The sequence below is a fragment of the Lissotriton vulgaris genome, chromosome 4_1, assembly GCF_964263255.1.
Source record: "Lissotriton vulgaris chromosome 4_1, aLisVul1.2, whole genome shotgun sequence".
In the NCBI taxonomy this organism is placed as follows: Eukaryota; Metazoa; Chordata; class Amphibia; order Caudata; family Salamandridae; genus Lissotriton; species Lissotriton vulgaris.
In genome coordinates this window covers 653,800,121-653,814,684 of record NC_141691.1, presented here as the reverse complement: position 1 = coordinate 653,814,684, position 14,564 = coordinate 653,800,121, and the positions used below count along the sequence as shown (strand labels likewise).

At 43.2% G+C, this 14,564-nt stretch overlaps 1 protein-coding gene across 1 annotated transcript in view; it reads left to right on the top strand.

The window, feature by feature from the left end:
• The window catches only part of LOC147722384 (maternal DNA replication licensing factor mcm6-like), a 564,785-nt gene that overhangs the window by 291,073 nt on the left and 259,148 nt on the right, over positions 1–14,564 (top strand). Inside the window, exon 11 of the mRNA XM_086964912.1 lies at positions 1,254–1,361. Within this exon, the coding sequence (XP_086821038.1) occupies positions 1,254–1,361 (108 nt within the window). The remainder of the gene's footprint in view (positions 1–1,253; positions 1,362–14,564) is intronic.

Sequence of the window (14,564 nt, the reverse complement as noted above, 5' to 3'; positions counted from 1 at the left end):
GGTCGAAACTCGAAACAATGTGAGTAAAAGACTGGTAGATATTCTCCACTTTTTCAACAAAGAAGGTGGCCAGAGCCTCACACTGCATGTTAGAGGAAATAGGAGGCACTACCGGGGCCCGGACTGTTTTTAAACTTTTCAGTATAGAAAAGATCATTTTAAAGGGGTTACCACTACTCCTGATTTCCCCCACAAAATAGGCTGCACGGGTAGTGTGGATGGCCCGGTGGTAACTTTTCATTGCAGCTTGATAGCAATTCTTCTGTAAAGGGTCATACTCCCGTCTCCAAGACCGTTCGAGCCTTTTGCAGGTTTTCCGCAAAATGGCCAGATCATCATTCTACCATGAGTTGGATTTAGCGGTACAGCTCACTGACCACTTTGCCGGGGTAAGTGCATCAGGAGGACTGCAAATCCAGTCTGTGAGTCCTTTATCAGCAGCATCAGGGTCTTCTGGCAAGCTGAAACAGTTTTAGAGAGAAGGTAATGGAATTGAACAACATCAAGTTTATTCCAGGGGCGTTTGAAAACAGCCTTCTGTTGTTGCTTCCGCGGACCACCCTTAAAGCAACTACTTACAATGGATATTCTATACTAATTATGAATTTGCTACTCTTGTGCCGACATTTTTATGGTCACCCAAAGCTAATTTTGGGTAAGTGGAATCACTGCACTGGTGTGTTCTCTCAGGGAAATTGTGGTCCTGCAAGGAGAGGCGATGTCCGAGCTGCTACTGATAGTCTGGTGAGACACCCAAACTGTTTTTTACATTTCCAGTTGATTTGTACAAAAATGCTTTTCTAGTTCTTCGTGAATGGACTTTTTTTCAAACTCCTGAACCCCTTCAGACTATTAATTCATGTTTGGCCATTGTTAGATTTTTGTCCTTTTTAATCTAATTTGAAGTGGGATTTTCCATTGTTTATTTTCTATAACTGTAATTTTAATCATGCTGCTACACCATATCTTTGAACATTTCTCTGAATGTGTGACCTATTCAGTTACTGCTTCAGCCAAGCCCTTTTTTCTGGCGTATATCATAACTTAGTCACAACTTTTAAAGGCTTGGGCCATGCTCCTCTCAGATTTTCAGCTGGTTTCCTTACAATTATGTTTCCAAATCAATTTTGATGTAGACTATAGATCTATAGTTAATATTGTTACTGACCAAGCCTGCCTTTTATTATCAGGCAACGCCTTCTCTTTCCTACATCTCCATGTTCCACAATGAATTTGTACAAATGTGTTTGCAGGGAGTTTGTTGCATAGATGAATTTGATAAGATGGATCTCAAGGACCAGGTAGCCATCCATGAAGCAATGGAGCAGCAAACAATCTCCATCACAAAAGCTGGTGTGAAGGTAAACTATGTAACAAAGTATTGACTTGTTAACACTGATACTTAGGTTTTAGCCTTTTGTGGGTATGAGTATAAGTGCAGAAAGGTTCTCATTGTGATAAAAGGAAAAGGATATTCAAGACTCCAAGAATGTTTTTGTAACCTAAACTACTGGATGTTTATTTTAGTATGTTCTTTGGTTATTCGTCCTATGCATGTGCAACAGGGTCTGGAGTACATTCTTACTTATTATAAAACAAAATCAGAAACATTTCTTGCCCTCCCTTAGACTGCAGCTAGGCCAAGAACATATTGGACCCACTACTCGCTTACGGGATAATTAGACGGCTTTACTTCATGTCCTAAAATAACAGCTTAATGAGGTGTATGTCTTTGATGGGAGGCGGAGGGAATTGGGTTATCTGCATAACGAAAAATTATTGTACTTTGGAAGAGACCTGAATGTGAGAAGGTAGAGAGATAAATATTTTTCAATCTGGCATATATTTATAAATACTGCCATCTGCCCAAACCCCTGCTAATAGTTATTACTCCATGAAATGACCCTAGGCGGCCCTTTTTATAATGAGATTTGTGTTTTTGATTGGCACAGACCTAGTTACCTAACAAATAGCTTTTGATATCTTGAACAAAAACAAAGGGGAGGAGACAATCTAGCAGCTGAATCAATTACACTTTAATTTGAATGTTTTTGTGCTAAACATTCGTCATATAGGTTATGGATAGTAAGAATGCAGTCGCAATTAGCTTGCATCGCCTCCCAGCATGGAAAAGTGACAAATCTATTCAGATATTTAAGTAGTGGATTAAAGTAGACTGATACCTACCATCTGTGGTGGCAATAAGCTCCTTTTGACAAAGGACCAAAACAATCCCCAAACCTTCTCAGGGTTTTCTAGGTCCGTTCTGGCCATTGTTGTCCATGTCTCCACTGTGTACATTTTCTATAGTTTGTACCACAAACCACACAATATATGCGCCAGGCGTATCCTGGGTCAAAAATAGCACGTAGAAATTGAGTTTCTCTACATGGTTGTATGTTGAACGAACCTTCCACACCCAAAAGATTCACACGTGTTTTATATTTTAGTTCTATGTTCATATTTTCTTATGCGATAAGGCGTCTCCTTCCAATACAGTACTTCATGGTGGACACAATGACTATATATGTAGCATTGTGGCAAGCTTGTTACATCTCCTCCAACATAAATCTACAAAATAAAAAATTGCTTTAAGCCTAACAGAGGGACACTATCTACTGCGTAACAATGAGCATTCGGTCCATTGGGAATAGATGGATAAGGGTGCCCTTATTCATGTTGTGATGAAATCTCCTCTGAAATTAACATCCCAATTTTCTTTTCCAAGTGATAATGTAATCATCTTTGAAGAGTTTGTGATTTAGTCATTAATGTGTACTCTCGACTAGATCACATCCTACCTTTGAAACATAACCAATGTCATCCATTCTCCCCCTTTCTCATCCAAACCGTACTGTACAACAGCAGGGGGTTCCTCAAAGTTAGATCTCACCTAGGCATTTCAAAATCTACATCGTGAACACTGCAAAGACTTTCCCAGGGGCCAACAGGTTTGGTCTGAGATGTCACAGATAGCCGCGATGATGTTATCAGGGTGGCGGTTTGTGGGCAGAGATAGGAAGGGAGGGGTAAGGTGGGTGTAAGGGAAGCGAAGCATACATGATTTCAGGACGTGTGCTGTACACAACCCTGTCACTTGTTTAATTTATTAATTTCTAATGTTCATTTAGAATAGCCACCCAGGCCATCCAAAGAGTGTGAATAAAAACTGACTTGCTTCTTAGTTCTCTAGTGGCATTGATGTTAGTCTGGTTTCTGAAATAATGTTTGAAAACGATCAATTAAAAAAAATCTTCAATGTAGCGCTGTAATCTGATGGACTATAGTGAAACGCTTCTGCATGTTAAAAAAACGTACTTTTGGAATTTGCAATAAACTTCCATATCACACGTTTACTGCAGGATGTCTTTAAAAATGAAGGGGTTCCTGATGTTTAGCAGTGCAGGACACCCTAATTTCTTTCTCCAACTTCAATTAACCTTTAAATAAATGCTTACCCGTTTGTTACATCTTTTTAATATTTGTGCTGCGTCGAGTAAACAGCAGCCAGTGCTGCTGACGACCAGGGGGGGTGCATGTGAAGGTCAGAAGGGCGGCATGTGGAACCAGGTTGTACTTTGAGTATCATTGATCCACATGAAGTCATCAGTACCAGCAATGATCAATGAATTTCACCTACATGCTATAACTATGGAGATGACCAACAGATACCCCTTAAACTGGAAAGTCCCACATGCTTTTGAAACTCTCGAATTTTCAGTTGCCTAAAGTAGGATGCTGGCTCTCTATATAGTGCACTAAAATGAAGTACACCGTGCCGAAAGTCCAGTGAGACCCTGATTGGTATACAGAGGCAAAAGTAGATACTAGGAATGCTCTATTTGTGGAGTGTGTGAGAACAGTAAGGCTTATCATAGGGTAGTGCTAAGCATTTGTTTTACTCAGAGGTAATAAATGACGCACACTCCAGAAAAAATCAGAGACCAATTTATAAAAATATCTTTTTTTTCCAGACCATTTCAAAGTAAGCAAAATTAATTACATGTGTGCATGTTTACACACCATTTAAGTCAATGGGGAAAAATAGAGAAAACTCATATAAAATCCCACACTTGGAATTTAAGGCTCAACTCCGGAATTGAAGTAGGAAGCAAGGCCAGGTCCAATATTCAACCAGTGGATTCTTAGGGGTGTCCCAGATTGGGAAGGGAGCAGAGTGCTGAGGTCGTTGGTAGCTGGTGCGCTACGAAAAATGTGGCCACTTGAAAATACACTGCACAAAGGGACTTAAAGAGAAGTCCAAGGGGTACCACTTGATGGAGCAGGTTGCAAGGGCCTAGAGCCCGCAGGAGCACAGCTGAATCGTTGTTACATTGGGGAGAGAATGAAGTCTTACCGCTAGAGCAGTCGACCTCGAAGCTTGGGAACCGGCTTGGAGTCTCAGCAACGACGCTCAACATCCTGTGATTCTGTGCAAATCACTTAATCTCCCCATGCCTAACAATGTGTTCTTCTGTAACGCAACTGGTGAACATATAAAGCCCTCTGATACCAGATATATCTGGCCTAGTTTGTGCTATATAAAAACTCTAAAAAAATAAAATGTTATAAATGTAAAAAGGCAAGTTGGTGTGGGTGCAGAGCTTATGTTAGGCATGCATCAAGATGCCCTAGTGATCAGGTGCAGGCAGCATGGCTAGGCGATTTCGGGACAGCTGAGCCACTCATGTGGGTCTCAAAGCCCCTCAATGGGTCCTTGCTTTCTGGGGAGTTGGAGTCCAGAATGGACTCTTCATCTCGACTGTTTATGCTGGACTTGTCCGCGGCCTTCGATAAGGTCCAACATATTTTGTTGATGGACCGGTTGTGGGAGTGTGGAGTCCAGGGTGAAGTATGGGAACTCCTGAAGTCCTTCCTCTCGGACAGAGTGTAAACTCTCACACTCTGTGAATTCTGTTCCAAACCTTTCTCACTATCTTGTGGAGTCCGTCAGGAGTCATCCCTTAGCCCTACTCTTTTTAATATCTGTGTCTTCCTTTGCCCCTCTTATCGAATCCTTTGAGTGTCGTCCACGTATGAAGTCAGACAAAACCCAAATTGTGGTGTCACTGCTACCGGGGCAGGAGATGGAGACGGCCGAACGGTTTCATGATTGTTTGGATGTGGCGGGCAAATGGATATCCCAAAATTGTTTAAAATTTAACTCCACCTAAACTGAGGTAATCCTGTATGGTAATGACCGCAAGTTTTGGGCCTCAAGATGATGGCCAGGTTCCTTGGGTTCTCTTCTGACCCCCACTAGGAAAGTGTAAATCTTGGTCGTCTTGATAGACGATGAACTCAATTTTGGTGATCAAGTTGATGAAGTAACCTCAGCCACGTAATTTGTCCTTGGAACATGTTAAAAAAAAATACTGCCTTTTCTACCCAAGGATGGTCAACCTACTGTAATCACTGCATTAACAATGTGAAAGCTGTTCTATTGTAATAGTCTATACCTTAACATACAAGAGCGGTTTCTGCATAGGCTCCAACTCTTATAGAATGCGGCCGCCAGACTGCTTACTGGGACTGCCAAATTTGATTCTGTCTCTGGGGATATTACAAGACTTCACTGGCTACCCATTAAATGGGTGCTATTTAAATCACTCTGTACTGTCTACAAGTCCTTCAGGGTATAGGTTCATACCACCTGAAGAAGTAGTTACAGTGGTATGCCCCCAAAAGACCACTTCACTCCCTTGGAGCAAAGTTGGTAGTAGTTCTGGGAGGTTGTCCCTCCGGTCACGGGATGGTGACTGTTGTATTGTAGTAAGGAGTTCCGTTCGGCTGGTTTGCGGTACAGTGTAGTACAGAGTTTGTCTTCCTCATGGAAGATGGTAATGTCCAGAAAATCAACCTTATTATCGTCGGACTCTAGAGTGAACTGAATGTCTTGACTTCGATGGTTCAGCCAATAGTGGAAAGAATCCAAAACGACCTTTGTGCCTGTCCATAACATGAGCACATCGTCGATGTAACGTCTTCACCATACAATGTGATCTCGATGGGGGTTATTGTGGCTTAAGACATGTTGTTGTTCAAAATCATCCATGTAGATTATAGCCAAATCTGGCACGAAGGCTGCCCCCATCGCGGCGCCCTTGGTCTGAAGGTAAAAGCAATCTTGAAAGATGAAGAAATTATTAGTCATTGCTATGGTCAGAAGTGCAATGATGAATTCTGTGGGTACAGCCATAGGTGCTCGTTGCTTGTCTATGGGTTGGCGAATATTTATTTTGATGGTACATGCTTCAGAAAATGACTGATAATCGCCGGAAGCTTAGCTCATCTTGTGTCCTACACAGGTGGTGAGCAGTGTTTTCTCCTTAAGGTGTCACTGGTGGTATCTTAGAGGAAGAGCTTCAAAGCATTGTTACTGATGGTCTCCGCCACTCTCCCAGCTTGGCTTGACTGATGAGTCATTGCACTGGTGTATACAGTCATTGCCACCATTCGTACAAACTCTTGAATTGAATTTGGCATTTATAAAGTCCTCTTGTCACTCCCAAGGGAGCGCCCTGGTGCTAGGAGGTATAAAGCAATCAGAGGTTGTACTAGTGAGGGGAAAAAAGAGCTTGAGACTCAGTGAGATGGTTTTCCAGGATTCATCAAATTAGAGAGTGACAGATTGAGCCAGAAGCCGTGAAAAACAACGTCTTCAGCTATTTTCCGAAAAGGGGTTCTGAGACGATGTCTCAACACCATGGGGTGCTTTTTCAAGGACTTTGTCGCTAAAAACGGTAAATATGTGTCTCCTTTAGTCTTCAATCTGAAACAAAGAGGTTTACAGAGATTCACAGCTGAAGAGCTCTGAGACCGGGAGGCTGATTAATGGGTAAATCTAGCAGTAGGATACTTAGGATTTACTGCTCTGTAGGCTTTAAAAGTAAGCAAGATGATTTTTTAAAGGACTCTCTTGTGAATTGGCAGCCAATGGATGGCTTTTAAGCCTGCTGAGGCAGATGTTTCGGCGTGATAGTTTTAGCACTAACTGAACAGCTTCATGTGGACTACTTGCAGTTTATAAAGGGTTTGCGTAGAGGTCCTTGCGTATAGACTATTGCAATAGTCTAACCTAGATGTAATCAATGCGATTGCCACTGTTTTTCTAGCTGTAAGAGAAAGGTGGTCAAAAAAGTAAATTGTTAATTACATTCAAACACATTTTTGCCAATGCTTGAGGGCAGAATGATAGACCAGTCCAATTTCATGCCCACATTTTTCACCTCTACAGTATTGAGCAAGGGAGGGGTGGAATTGGGCCACTATGTTGTAGGATCAAATGTTTTGTGCTAGCCTAAAAGCATGATCTCCGTTTTGTCAGTCTTTCACTCCAGGTGGTTAGTTTGCATCCACCGAATAACCTCCTTTAAACAACTTTTGAAATTCATTTCAGAGCCAATAGGCATTTTAACCTGAGAAAAGATAAGATGTGTATCATCGGCGTATAATGTAGTTTAAATTGGAGAAGATAAGATCAATGACATTAGGTGGTCATATACATGTTGAACAACTCAACCCCTCATTGTCTCCACTCAGCCCAACTGCATGTTCAGGGGTGCTGGGTAAGGAAATCCACCAAGTTCCAGGACCCCTGTAACACTGTGCAAAACTTGTAGGGCAGTATCTGCTTGGATCGCTGGATCAAGGGGGTGGATGTGGGGCTGTATCTGCAAAAAAAACTCAACAGCGGCTTGTAATCGGTTATCACATTGAACCCGCCACCAACGCTGACCTGCATTGCTAAATGGAGCGTCTGAAGATCACCGACCTCGTCGCCAATGTGATGAGGCTCCTAGAGGTCCAGCTTACTGCTGGGCTGGGGAACCAGGTATGGAAGGGCACAGGGCTGAGTCAAGGGGAAGGCCTATTACCTGCTGGACACGAGTAAAGACCCATGGCCACTTTGTAGTTCGTCCAGCCACGAGCGCTCTTTATACTCCCCGGTCCGAGCCTGGCCCAGGGAGTTGCAGTTGCAACAATGTATGGTTGAGGGCGGCCCTGTGGCTCACTACACCATGTGCGGTCCCCTTGGCAGCGATTACTCATATGTTATTGACTGGATGAGGATGACTCCATGAGGAGGTAACGGGTAGTAGCAGTGTCTTGACAGCTGAAATGTTTATACAAATTGGGCTTGCCACACTGAGTAAACTTATTTAAAAGAGCTATAGAGAAAGATAAGAAATAATGTCCTGTAACGTGTGAAATTTCGTTAGTATATAGATTTGTATATAGATTTGTTCCAATATACACCTACGCAGTAAAACTGCAGAATATATTCTTGTTCTGAGAACAATCCAGGGACCAGGTGGACGGCTTGTAATCTTGGAAAATCAGTAGGATTTATACGAAGAAAATCGTAATTGAATATTGGTTTAAACGTCACTTGGAAATTAGTTCAGTATTGTAAGACGGTGAAAGGACTCTGTACCAAGCAAGCACTGATCCTCATACACCGTCACAAATTATACTATAATGCAAGGAAATGCGTGTGCTCTGGAAGCTGAAATGCCATCCGTAGGATTGCTATTTAGTAGCATGCCGTGTAGCCACAAAATAGAATACAAGTGGGATTACAGTGCCATCTACTGGGAACATATCATTACAGTGAAGAAAAACGCTGCCGGATATGGCTTTTTGTGATTAATAGAAGCTAATTTTTTTTATTAGAAATGTTATGTCGGAAAAGCTACAAAATGGTGAACTAACTCTTCAACATGGAGAACGAACGTGGGAGTTTGTACGTCTTCACGACTGTTACCCATTGTTTTTTATATATATATATATATATATATATATATATATATATATATATATATCTATATCTATCTGGGGGGAACAGGGACAACTGTATGAACTTTCCAGTGTCCCGATACAAAAAGACCATTGTCTGGAACCGTACACTCCGTTAAAAGAATAAAATTGCATCGTTTTGTAGCGAAACATTGATAAAGGCAGGCATGTAATCACAGTTTGCAAGTACGCTTCGATTCACAAAGTAATTAGACCAAATGTGAAAAAACATGTTTTTGAATCTTACATTTTCATGCACAATGCAAACAAAGATAGGACAAAAAAGTAAGAATAAACTGAATGCTCTTAGTGACACGTGCATGATTGTGAGAGACTGTACAATTTACTTGTGAGGAAGCACATCTTTAACTGTCAATCAGCAACTACACCAGTACATGGTGGACCCTGATCTGACCTCTCCCCAAGTATTTGGAAAGAAGGCAGACTAGTGGGTCTGTACCAGAGTGCAACAAAGGTCTCATGGTGGTGCTGACCAGAAGAAGCACGATTATTCTAAGGCCCAAGAGAAAGGTCGGGAGAAATCCTAAAGAAGAGTCTTCTGAAGGTCCTCAAAAATCTTTCTCTGGGGTAGGCCCCATTCCTTTTTCTACTCTAACAAGAACCTTGGTGCTATTTGTGTAAGGAAAAGCATAAAAGGACAAAGGATGCTGATTGCTCTAAGTCTAGCCCCAATACTGCTACTACTACTACTCCTAAACCTCCTAATGCCACTAGCATTAGCAATGGTTATAATAGGGCCCCCAAGAGTTTAACTGGGTTAACCTTGTGTACTAAAGTGGGTTCTGGCCTTGTCAGGACACCCACTCAGGCTGTGCCACCATCTGTGATGGTGGCACTGAACTCGCCATCCTTATTGCAAGTCACACTAACTTGGGCAAATACAGACAACAGCCTCTCCTCAATGGTCAGGAAGTTGGGGCATACAGGGACACAGGGGCCAGTGTCACTATGGTGACAGAAAAACTTGTGTGTACTGAGCAGATTCTATTTGGACAGATTCAACAAGTGACAAAGGCTAACAATACCAGGACAGATCATTCCATGGCAGATGTCAATCTCAGCTGGGGAGGGGTAACTGACCCAAAGAGTTGTCATCCTCCAACCTACATGTGGACTGTCTACTGGGCAATCATTTGGGGAATTTCAGACTGGTCTGAAGTGGAGTTCAGGACTCATGTAGAAATTATGGGAATTTCAGCCAGTGTCTTTGCTGTCTCTAGGGCTGAGGCCAAGAAGTTAGGCCCTGAAGGAGCCCTGGATCCTAAAGAAATGGACCAACCAGCTCCCAAGAGAAGGAGCACAAAGGATAAAGATGTATCCTCTTAGGTTTACAATGAGAATCAGCCTCCTCATGGAGATGATCTCAGTACTTGTGAAGGAACTAGTAGAGGAGCTTGGGCCTGACAAGGCAGAGCAACTGGGGTCAGGGGGTCCTTCAAAGGAAGACTTCAGTCTAGAGCAGAAGGCCTGCCCCTCTCTTGAACAACTCAGACATCAAGCTGCTGCCGAGGAAGCAGGACATTTCAGTAGGTCCCACAGGACTGATCAGGAAGAAGGGCTCTTGTTTTCTGAAAGAGACCCCAAGCCTGGTGCTACCAGGAGGTTGGTCATACTTATAAAGTTCAAGGGGTTCTTATTGACCCTGGCACACAACATTCCCCCTGCAGAACATCTTGGGCAAAGCGAGACTTGGTTCAGGCTTGCCAATTACTTTCATTGGCCCCACATGTCTGAGGACACCACAGAGTTTTTAGTCCTGTGTCACCAGCCTAGCCAGTGGTAAGTCAGGTGGCACTACAAAGGCCCCCTTAATCCCTCTGCCAGTGGTTAGGGTTCCCTTTTAAGAGGGTAGAGATATACGTTGCAGGTCCCTTATACCCTCCAACAGCATCTGGACATAGTTTTATCTTAGTGGTGGTAGACCATGACCACTAGATATCCAGAGGCTATTCCCCTTCGGACCACTACAGCTACTTTAGTGGCCAGGGCTCTCCTGGGAATCTTTTTCAGAGTTGGGTTCCCTAAGGAGGTATTGTCAGACAGAAGTACTAACTTCATGTCTAGCTACATCACTGCTATGTTGAAAGAGTGCGGTGTGAACTATAAGTTTGTCACACCCTACCATCCACAGGGCAATGTGGGTGTTGAAAGGTTCAACAAGACCTTCAAAGGTATGATCATGGGACTCTTATAAAAGCTGATGGGAAAATAGGATGTCTTACTACTGTGCCTTCTCTTTCCCTACAGAGAGGTTCCTCAGAAGGGGTGACATCCCATTTGAACTTCTGTTTGGACATACAGTTAGGGGTCCATTATGTATGGTCAAAGAAGGATGGGAGCAAACTTTCAAGCCTCCTAAACAGGACATAGTAGACTATGTTCTAGGCCTGCATTTTCACATGGCTGAGCATATGAAGGAGGCCAGCAAAAACCTTGAGGCCAGCCAGGAGCTTTAGAAAGCTTGATATGACCAAAAGGCTGTACTTACTGTTTACTGGCCAGGACAGAAAGTGTGGGCGTTGGGGCCTTTGGCCCCAGCATCTCTCTAAGACAAGTGGAGTGGCCCCAAGTTTACCTAGGTACTCCAAGAAGTCCAAAAAGGGTACTTAATGTGATTTACTCAAAACCTTTTAACAGGGCTGTCATGAGCTTGCTCATGGCCACTGATGAGGGACAAGAGGAAGAGAGTGATCTTCTCCATAATCTCCTCTCTCAGGACCCTGACGACGGATCAGTAGAAGGAGTAGCCTTGCAGACTGAATCACTGATCAACAGCAAGCTAATTGTAGACAGGTTTTAAGTTTTCTGGTCTCTTTTCTCTGTCACCCAGTCAAACCACCTGGTGTACCCATGAAGTGGACACAGGTGACATCATGCCAGTGAAGAGTAAAATGTAAAATGTACGGACAGCATGACTGTCAGAGATTGCATCAGGACAGAGGTCCAAAAGATGCCAGAGGTGGGAGTCATTGAGGCTTCAGATAGCTCTTGGGCTAGCCTTGTAGTCATTGTACCCAAATCTCACAGCTAGGATGGTAAGAAAGAAATGAGTTTTTGTGATGACTATAGAGTCCTCAATGCAGTCACTAGGGCTAATGCCCATCCAATTCCAAGGGCAAATGGAACTGATTGATACTTTGGCCGCTAGGATGTCAAACCTAAAATAGCATTTTCAACCCAAAGTGGACATTATCAATTTGTGCTGACTTTTGGTTTAAAAAATGCACCTACCAAATTTCAGAGGCTGGTGAATAAAGGCTTAACTGGTCTGGAAGCTTATAGTGCAGTTCAGTCATTTTAAGGTATATAGTGGATATCAGTTATTATGAGATGTCTAACTAAATAATCGCTGCACTGGAGCTGGTCATGTTTTGTATCAAACGTGTTGGAATCATACCCCTGATTTCATTGTTTGGAATGAACGCATTAGAAAGAACTCCGGTTTTCTCGTTCACAACTTGGCTGAGACGGTTTCCGGTTGAAAGAGTCTTTGGAAAGAAGTATACAAAGCAGGATCTGTGTGAGTGCCGGCTGGTACATGAGGATATCATCATTCCTTAATTGTTTGAACACTGAGGGTGGTATGGACTAATCGCCAGAGTGGAATTTTACTATCATTTTCATACATCAATACTTCTGAAAATAGATCTGAAGGCTTTTTTTAGTGATTTTGGTCCTCAAGAGAATCCCGGGATTAAACTTATTCGAAACGTGTAGGCCACGTTCTTCTAAAAACAGTGGTTTTGCTAATTTAGTTTGTTAGGGTTGTGCCTGATTAATGTAAAAAAAATCATTTGTGTGTATTAGTGTAAATATTGTACAGGGCACATTTACAAAAATTCCCTTGTTAGTGAATTTTATATGTTTGGCTTTTTTAAGTGTTTACTAGGTGAAGCACTTCTTTTTGTTGTAAGTAGGGTGAATGTGTATGGTATGATTTTGAGTGAATGGGTTTGGAAGTTTGTGAATGTAAGTCGATTAATTATTTGCTTTGGTGCTGAATTCTACTCAGTTTATTTATTCATTATTTTTTGTGCATCACATGTGCAATGTGTTCTCTTTATGAAAAAATGGAAAAGTAATTGCACTATTGAAATAAAAGCTACTAATGAGCTTAAGGGTGTATTGTTTCATGGTTCTTACACCCCTGATTGAATTAATTTAACTAACGTATCAGTATTGGTATTTCTATTGTTATTGATTGAGGAATCATACCCCAACACTGACTCTGGTGCTAGAAGAATGATCCCAAGTACTGGGGGCCCCTGTACTCTAAGTAACAGCCTTTTAGGGTCTGCCAGCAACCTAGTGCTGCCGACCACAGACACGATTATGCCCTCCTGCTGCTGAGCTCAACTTGAGCAAGGGAAGGTAGAACAATAGTTTCCCTGTCACAGGACTTAATATATTTGACTGGGGTGGGGGCGCTTGCCAGTGGTACCAGACTACTTTGAAGGACCAAATTTGTGCCTGCCTTGCATACTTTGAGACAGTTCAGGAACCCCTGGTTTCCACTCTGGTACAAAAATGGACAAAGAAAAGGGGAGTATCCTCCCCTCTGTCCAGCCCCTCCTCTTGAAGGGACGTCAGTCATTCCAACCCTTTCCCTAGGGTACTTAAGCGCTCCCCCATTGGTAGGTCCTCAAATTCTTCGTGGAACAAGACTCACCTTTGCAACCAAGACACTCTTCTACCGTTTGGGCACTTGGACTTTGTCTGACTTTGACTGGACCCGAGACTGTACCAAGGAAGGCTCCTGCAGTTCCTGGTCTCGCTGTTCTTCAAGACTTCTGCGTCATCTGTGTCTGTGCATCACTACAGTTCTCCAGAAGGCCTGTGGGCATCGAGGACATCTGAAGTAATCTCCTTGCCATGAAGGAGTCACTCACCTGCATGAGCAGGCGCTGCAAAAAATCTGAACGATCTGCTGCTCCTGTCATCCAATGGACTTCTTGTGGCCCGGCATCATAGGTTCTGGTTCTGCAGCCCCTAGAGGCCAGACCTGTCTTCTCTGCAGTTTTGAGGTCAGTATAGCTCATCAAAGCCGCTGGGACCAAACTCGTGTGCACTGTGATGAATTGCTGTTGCCAAGGCTTGATGGCTCTGCACTCCAGAGATATTTGGGCTACAAGACCCTTCAGAACCTCATTCCTCAAAGATCAGCATCCTCACTGCATCCTCTGCACTGTGGGCCTCCATCTTTTGTGAGCTTCCTGACTGCCTCTTGTGACTCCTGTGCCTATAGCATGTGGGTCCTCTTGAGGGTCTTTTTTTGCTTCAGTGGGCTCTCCTGCTTGCTCAGGTTCTTCTCTGACTCTCCTGCACTTGGTGAGTCGCTTGGATCTTACTGGTCCCAATGTTTGCATCTGTTTACTTTCAACGCCATTTGCGGCTACCAAGGCTTGTTGGTCCTCCTGCTAGACACCGACCACCTGAACATGGACACCCAATATAAGACAGCTCGTGCATGGCTCCTGGTCTGCCTCAGCATCTCCTAGTCCTCGCAGCTGCAGCAACACGGTCACTGTCTTCCCTCTTGATCCTCCCAGCATCGGTGGGGAATGTGCTTCTGTGCCTCCTGGTCACTTCCGAGTCACATAGACTCTATCCCCTCTGCTTGCAGGTTCTTTTCTTCGAGAATATATTCTTGGATTCCACCGGACACCTTCACATGCTTCTTCAGCTGCATCTTCTTTGAAGTCTTCCTTTGTCTATGGCAGGTTCCAACGTCAATTAACCCCTTT